The sequence below is a fragment of the Rosa chinensis genome, chromosome 4, assembly GCF_002994745.2.
Source record: "Rosa chinensis cultivar Old Blush chromosome 4, RchiOBHm-V2, whole genome shotgun sequence".
Classification (NCBI taxonomy): Eukaryota; Viridiplantae; Streptophyta; class Magnoliopsida; order Rosales; family Rosaceae; genus Rosa; species Rosa chinensis.
Window position 1 is genome coordinate 39409232 of NC_037091.1, and position 8748 is coordinate 39417979.

The 8748-nt window shown below is 41.8% G+C and overlaps 1 protein-coding gene across 1 annotated transcript; it reads left to right on the forward strand.

Annotated features, from left to right (window-relative positions):
• The first annotated feature begins 1549 nt into the window (after window positions 1-1549).
• LOC112199277 (L-type lectin-domain containing receptor kinase IX.1) lies at window positions 1550-3337 on the forward strand. The gene has a single exon (XM_024340315.1). The coding sequence runs from the start codon at window positions 1550-1552 to the stop codon at window positions 3335-3337; it is 1788 nt and encodes a 595-aa protein (XP_024196083.1).
• Window positions 3338-8748: the final 5411 nt, after the last annotated feature.

Below are 8748 nucleotides of genomic sequence, written 5' to 3' on the forward strand. Positions count from 1 at the left end.
GTGATCGTTAAGGCATCCAAAACTGTAATTTACACGAACGGACCGAATCTGTCGAACCGGAACCATTCGTGTTTATAATGGTAAATTGAAGTTTTGGATGCCTTAACGATCATCAAATTGGCTGAAAATTCGCATAAGTGATCTATACATTAGGACTTAAAAACTGAACGGTCGATATGTGAAATTATGATGGAAAAGTTGGTCTAATGCCCTATCCCCAGAAATGACAAAAAAAAAAAGGATCCCTCATTAGAAGGGCCATATATATATATATATAAGATTGACTTGAAGTTAGAAGGGGAAGGAGGTGGGTAATGGGTCGTGGGCTCTGTTTGGTTAGGCTGCTACCTAGCTGGGATCATCTTTTTCTCTTTTCCTCCTCTTTGGGGCCTAGTTTGGTTGGGATGGTAGTGTGGCAAAGACTTCAGCTTTTTGTTGCTTTCAATAACCGAGCGTTGCTCGGCTTTTACCCTATATGACCCTTGATCGCTGTCGTTTGCTGATTGATGAGTGGAGATGTACACCAACATGGTCTTAGGCGTCAAAACTTGTTAAATTGGTTGCTTTGATTTAGGGTTGGATAGGCGTAGGAGTTTTATTTTCGCGCTTTGTTAGATTGATGCAGTTCCTTTAGGTTTTTAGTTTTTTGGCTAGGAGATTTGAGCTGCTTTTTGCAGTCTATATTGTGCTTGAACTTGTACTATGAGTGGTTTCTTGAAACCCTCTAACTTTACGCAGTGACGTCGTAATATATTGAAACTTGATTCCTTTTCCCTAAAAAAAAAAAAATAGAGATAAATCTCATTAACTATCCGATGTAAATATTCTCGTCGCTTATTAATGCAATCTTCCTAAAATTTTTTTTTAAAAAAATCCTTGAAAATAAGAATACCAATACTATTTGAGTTGTCTAGAGAGACCATGGATGATCATTGATGAGGTGAAACAATAAAATAACAAAAGCAGGACACGTGATGAGCATAGAGAGAACTAGTTACCGGTAGAAGTCTCTTATGGCTGGATTTTTTTGGCAAAAGTAGTCTATAGTAGATTGAGAATGACTTGGTAATAAAAACTACACATAAGACTTGTGCCCTCATCGGTTTGGTGGCCCCCTGCAATAAGACAGCCCATACCTAGTCAAGGCCGGCAATGATAGCACCACCTTATAACTATCCTTTTATTTTATTTGTTTCTGGGTCTTTCTTTCTATTTTCTTTTTCCGGTCTGAAGTTCTGAACTCCGACGGCTGGAGTGGACTTGTTATTTACTTCTCTAATGATAGTCTTTATAATTGTTACCAATATTCAGTTCTTGCTTGTCTCAAGTTATCATGTCTGTAAGCAGAAGCAACCAGGCAATCTGCTTATGCAATCTTTGCTTCTTAAGTTTCATAATTTTTTTCCCTCACTTTTCTCATCCACTTTCCTTCAGCATAAATCAATTCAACGCTGCTACAAAGGGGGTTGTCTACCAAGGTGATGCCTGGCCTTCGTCGGAAGTGATTGAGCTCAACAAAATAACTTATAAATACCGTGTTGGACGGGCTATGTATGCCGAGCCTTTGCATCTATGGAACAGTAACAGTACTACTGGGCCACTCGCCGACTTCAGTACTCATTTCACTTTCATGGTCGACACTGATAATAGCGAAGTCTTCAGTGATGGAGTTGCCTTTTTCCTATCTCCCGTGGGCTATCAGTTTCCGCCAGACTTTTCAGTTGGTGGTCTAGGACTCTTCAACACCCATGCCAGTACTCTTAATGCTTCCCAAAGCCAAGTTGTAAGCGTGGAGTTTGATACTTGGTCGAACAACGAATGGGATCCACCAGGACCTCATATTGGGATCAATATCAAAGATGTCGCTTCAGTTGTTTACGCCGATTGGAATGTTAGCATCATCTCGGGGAAGCTTGGTAATGCATGGATAACTTATAGCGCTACTGCCAACAACCTTACTGTGTTTTGGACGTTCACTGAGAAATTTGACCCTGCGTCTTTGGGGAATGCTTCTTCTATCACTTACCATGTTGACTTGCGAAAGGTTCTTCCCGAATGGGTTACAATCGGTTTTTCTGCTTCAAGTGGAGAATTCTCTGAGCGGCATGTCATAAGTTCATGGGAATTCAATTCAACTTTGGTTGATAACGATATTACAAGGGGCAAAATCAAGCAGAAGAAGAAGAAGAAGAAGAAGACATTCTTGATATTGGTCATTGCAATTCTTGGCTTCACTCTGATGCTTGGTGTCGTCGTATGTTGGTTAGTGGTATCAAGGAAGAGGAGAAACAATAACTCCCAGGATGTGTCCACTGTAAATACAGATCTTGAGAGAGTGACCTTGCCAAAACGATTTGGTTACAAGGAATTAGTTGCTGCTACGGACAACTTTGCAAGCGATAGAAGGCTAGGCCAAGGAGGATCCGGACAGGTATATAAAGGACTCCTACAAGATCTTGGAGGTTGCACAGTTGCTGTGAAGAGACTCTTTGCAGAATCTAATCAGCAATATGAGAAGGTCTTCATTAATGAAGTCAGAATCATAAGCCGCGTAATCCATCGAAACCTGGTGCAGTTCATTGGATGGTGTCATGAGCAGGGTGAATGCTTACTTGTTTATGCATACATGCCTAACACCAGCCTTGACACCCACCTATTTGGCACCAGAACAACCCTTCAATGGGATAACAGGTACAAGATAGCTTTAGGCTTAGTCTCAGCCCTTCATTATCTACATGAGGAGGCAGAGCAATGTGTCCTTCATAGGGATATCAAATCAGCCAACGTAATGTTGGATAACGACTTCAGCACTAAGCTTGGTGATTTTGGCATTGCTAAGCTCGTGGATCCCCGGTTCAGGACTCAGACAAGAGGAGTAGTAGGGACTTTTGGATACATGGCCCCAGAATATGCTAATGAAGGAAAGGCTAGTAAGGAATCTGACATGTTTAGTTTTGGAGTTGTAGCCTTGGAAATTGCATGTGGAAGGAAGACATACCAACATGGAGAATATCACTTGCCACTTTTTAGTTGGGTTTTCCAGTTACACCTTGCAGGAAATCTTCTTGATGCAGCTGATGAAAGATTAGAAATGAATTATAATGAAAATGAAATGAAATGCCTGTTGATTGTTGGACTATGGTGTACTCACCGCAACAACAAGAAAAGACCAAAAGCAGGGCAAGTAATGAAGGTTCTTCAGCTTGAAGCACCATTACCAGAACTTCCAAGGGACATGCATGATCATTCAGTACAACCTGAACATCAACTACAAACTCAGGCTGCTTCCTCTCAGATATCCTTAACTTCTTCTAGCCTTGTTACTGTGGGTCGTTAAAGTAGTACAAGCAATTGAGCAATGCTTTGAAGGGCAAGGTGAAGGAGGTTTCCCAATTCATCATGATAAATTCTAGTCATTAGTTTCTCTTTTGCATGCATTTCTTTTTTCTTTTCTTTTTTTTTTGATGTAATAAAGTCTCTGTGTTGTGGGGTTTTAATTCATCTACTCGTATCCTTTACGTTTTATAAGATGTGTGCTATCACCAAGCTAAAAAACTGGGATTAGTATCTTTGTCTTTGCTAGAATATGCGTTGTTGTGTAGTGATTAACATGCTTTAAAAATGTTTATTTTGTTAGTGTTTCTGTGTGAGAATACGAGACCTAAGTATGAGGCATGACCGAGAGAGAGGGAGTGACACAAGCATGTATAGTGGTTCACCTTGCCCTTAAGGCAAGCCTACGTCCACTTAGAGATTCCACTAATAGTGAGGCCAAGTAGCCTTTGTAGTGATACAAGTATAGGGATCATGGATCCATCCTCATCTAACAAGGGGAGGACTTCCCTTTATAACTAAATGAATCTATTCTATATTTCCGATGTGGGACATAATACACATATTTACTTCTCTTGAGGCTTCTTGGAGATCATGGGAGGGTGGCCTCCCGACGAGGTACCAGCCGACCGCCACCATGGCAGGGTAACTCGGGTGTCGGTCTACTGGATGCATGCCATAGGCGGGGCTAGCCATGTCGTGGGGCACACCTATGAGGTCGTTGCTTATGTTTGGCGGTATGTGGTATAAGTGATATCAACAAGTCCCCCAAGTCTCCGAGTAAGAGGCGCTTCTTGGTTGGGGAGTTTAAATATGATACCGCCAAGTATGAGTGACGACCCTGTTGACCGTCATACCCATACTAGTCCCCCAAGTTTCCGAGTAAGAGGTGCTTCTTGGTTGGGGAGTTTAAATATGATACCGCCAAGTATGAGTGACGACCCTATTGAACGTCATACCCATACTAGTCCCCCAACTCCATAATCAAGGACGGGCTCTTCGGGTCTTGTAAAGTGTACCATGGGAGGTTGGTGCCACGGGGGCCTCATCATCGAGCTAGTACCTGCAAATAAGATAAGAGTGTACAAAGAGCATATTGATTGCGCTAGGGCAATCTAGGTGCATGAATGTTTATATGAGATGTACGTTACAGATTGTGTGTATGCACGTATTATGTAATGTTGACATACGACGTATAAGTTGAAAATGTATGTGGTTGTGATAGTATAACAAAGTGCATATGATGCATAGATGTGTGATGAACACGATGACATGCACATAATGATATGTATATGTTGTATGCATATGAGCACATGTATTAGGATCGGGAGTGTTATTACTCATCGAGTCCCCCAAGTCACGTAGTTAGTAAAACGGGGATTTGGAATTAAATTATGTTCGATGATGCTGGCGAGGCTAAGAATGAAGCTCCAGTATTGAAGTAACTACTTGTCATACTAGCGAGACTATGGCAAGACCATGATAGTCCCCCGAGTATGAGTGATTGATAGTGTGAGTTCTGTCCTATGGTCTTATTAATGGGATGTAAAAGAAATTTAATTGTTGCAATCAACAATAGGTGAAAATTTTCAATATTTCCATTAATAGACCATAGCATGAAAAGTATGCGCATGAAGCTCAATGCGCGTGAAGCTCAATGATAGTGTCAGTCGGGTACTACCTCCACTTGTGATAAGTGGTATGAATAAGTCCCCCGAGTGTAGAGAACGCTCGAGAGGTGAGATGACTCAAAAGCAAGGGATTGGACCTTGGCTTACCCCTTGGGGGTCCTGCGCTCCGGGCGAGGATTTTGATTGAAGGGATTGGACCTTGGCTTATGTAAGGGAGCTACCCTTTAGTGATCTCATTGGGATACCTCGCTCGAGTAGAGGATTTATGAGGGCTTGAGCCTCCTTGACCCGGTGGGGTCGAATGAGGACCTGTAGGCCTCCTTTACCCTGTGGTGTGGCCCCGAGTAGAATAAGAGATTGAGTCTCCTAACCCTATTGGGGTACCTCGCTCGATTGGAGGGGTTTTATGCAAAGGATTTGACCTTGGCTTACCCTGAAAGGGTACTGTGCTCCGGGCGAGGATTTTAAGTGTCGCATGTTACTCATTGTGTAGTGTCATTTGTACATGTATATGTAGTAATTTAATTGATGAGCAGTTAAATAAAGCATGACATAAGCACATAGGCATAATTGATATGATATCGGAATTAACAAATGTCGTAGGCATGCTTAGATTATAGAAATCGTTATTGAAGCATGTAAAGCATTACATTAGCTTAAATTTAAAAGTATAAATGAGAACTTACCTTGTGCTAATTTGGAGGAGGTGAAAATTGGGATTGACCCGAATATCAAATCATGTTGTAGTTGTCCAAGCATAATGCTCCATGTAATTGACAAATGATCGTCAATAGTTTGCTTGGCCTTGTACGCATAAGAAAATGCCCGGTTTACTGTGATTTTGCTTTCTCCAAAGGCAAAAGAGAATAAGTAATTAGCACCTTATATGATTTAATTGATAGATCCCATATACTTTGGTTGTGTTCTCGATATGGTATGAGAGGCATATTGACAATTTAAATCTATAGCACGAAGGATTGAATTGCCCATGTAATTACGAAAATGATTAATGTGACATGGGAAAATTAAATGATCATGCTAAAAGGAAATTAGCAATTAATTGTATAACATTAATGATCATGGTTGCTGCGTGACATATAGTGATCATAAGTTGATAACTATTGCATGTCAATAGTAATCATGGGCAACCATGACAAGGCTAGTAGCAATAATTATAAGTGAAATTTGTGGTAAATCATAGAAATAAAGCAAATGTGCCATATTGATATGTGATAAATGTGTTCTTTTTTTTTTTTTGAAAGGGGTTTGGAACCCAGCCAAACTGGGAGGCTCATCCCCACGCCCGTCTTATTGAATTAAAAACTATGCATCGAGGGGGACGTAGAGCCTTGACCTCGAGTGCAATTACAAAAATCCTCATAGAGGACATCCTGAATAATAACAGGAGCCTCCTCTAACCAAACATCATTAAGAAACTTTGAACTAGCAAGATGAGCTAATCGATTAGCTACACCATTTGCTTCCCGGAAGACATGAGAGATCTTAATTGAGTGTAATGATGTCAAATATGACTTACAATCATCGATAATGCGCCCAACTTCAGATCGGTCCTCCAAATTCTGATTCAATGCAGCCACCATCAGTGAGCAATCACTCTCAAGTATGAATTCGTCCCATTCTTGGTAAATAGCCAAGAGAAGACCTGCCCGGCAGACCTCTGCCTCCATATGGAAAGCAGAAAGGACATTAGGAAAATACCGCGCCATAGCTGCCATGCACAAACCTTTGTCATCACGTATCACTACACCAATACCACCATCACCAACCTCGGGCCTGTAACTGCCATCTATGTTGATCTTAAGTCTACCTGTAGGAGGGTTTTCCCACTTAGCTCATGTCCTTCCCGACTTCTTCTGCCGTGTTGGATGGACTTGTTGATACTCACCAAGAAACTTGGACGCCCATTGTACAGCATTGTACGCATTGAAGACACTACCATTCCATACCAAGTTGTTTCGCTCTGACCATATAACCCACAAGTAGACAAAGAAAAGGTTACGGTGGTGCTCAGTAATTACATCAATTACATTCTTCACCCATTCTTCCAAACTTGCAGCCATAACATCAACAACTTTCAAGTCCAGCTCTCCAAGAGCCCAAAAGCATGCAATATAGCTACAATCTCTAAATAGATGTAGGCCATGCTCACCAGCACCATGACAAAAGACACACTCAAAGTCTGGGAGTGCCACCTTTTTGCATAGCTCATGCTTTGTGGGAAGAATACCTTTTAACAATCTCCAAATAAACATCCGAACTTTGGGAGGAATCCGAGCATGCCAAACAAGCTTCCAATATTTTCCATTTAAACCAACTGGACCAGTAGAACATGATGCACGTTCAGTCGCACCGTCCACAATTCTAGCAACATGGTAACCACTTTTAACATCATACATACCCTTTTTATCATGATGCCAGACCCACCTATCCACTGGGCTCCGCAAACTTAGAGGAATACTTGCTATCAAATTCACCTCCAGAGGCATGAAAAGCTCCTGTAACAAGAACATATGCCACTCATTCTCCTCTTGATCAATAAGCTCATCCACCCGAAGTGTCTCCAAACCCTCCATAGGCGTTGAGATGGGCCTGAAGGAATGGGGTAAAGGCAACCATGGGTCTGTCCACACTGCAATCGGACTACCGTTTCCCACCTGTAGCCTAAGTCCCTTACGTAGCAATTCTCTTCCAAACAAAATACTCTTCCATGCATAAGAAGACCCACTACTTGCCTCAGCTTTCATGAAATCACAATTCGGAAAATACTTCGCCTTGTATAGTCTAGCTAACATAGAGTTAGGGTTTTGGATGATTCTCCAACCTTGCTTCGCAAGTAGAGCTTGATTGAACTGCACCATGTTTCGGAAACCAAGCCCACCTTCAGCCTTTGGAACACACAACTTCTCCCAAGCAAGCCAATGTATCTTTTTATCATTACTTTTATCTCCCCACCAAAACTGTGCCATCAGACGATGCATCTCCAAGCACAAATGTTTTGGTAGTTCAAAACAGCTCATAACATAGGTTGGGATAGATTGCGCAACCGCTTTGATCATGATCTCCTTGCCAGCAGCACTTAAAGTCTTCGCTCTCCAACCCTGAGTGCGTTTTCTAACCTTTTCGGATAGAAAATTAAAAGCCTCGGATTTGGAATAGCTAATTTCTGTAGGTAAACCCAAGTACTTGTCATGTTTGTCCACACGCAGAACCCTAAGACTTGCAGCCAGCTCATCTTGCTTTGCTCTTTTGACATTCTTACTAAAGGAAACACAACTCTTGTCAAAGTTTATCATCTGACCAGACGCTTTTTCATACTGCTCAAACATTCTCTTTAGAACATCACATTCATCTGTTTCTGCCTTGAAGAAAATGAAGGAGTCATCAGCAAAGAAAAGATGAGAAATAGGGGGTGCACCTGTGCAAATTCTTACGCCATGAATGCTGCCCATGTCTTCTGCCTTTAGGATCAACCTGGATAAAGTCTCCGCACAAATAAGGAAAAGATAGGGCGAGATGGAGTCTCCTTGCCTTAGTCCCCGGGATGGGACCACAAGTCCCCTAGGAGTCCCGTTCACTATAAAAGAATAGGAGACAGTCGTCACACATCGCATCACCCAACCACGCCATTTAGGGCAAAAACCAAGCTGCTGCATAACCCTATCCAAGAAACCCCACTCAACTCGATCATAGGCTTTGCTCATGTCGAGTTTTAAAGCCCCATAGCCAACATGTCCTCTTCTCCTCCTCTTCAAGAAATGAGAGA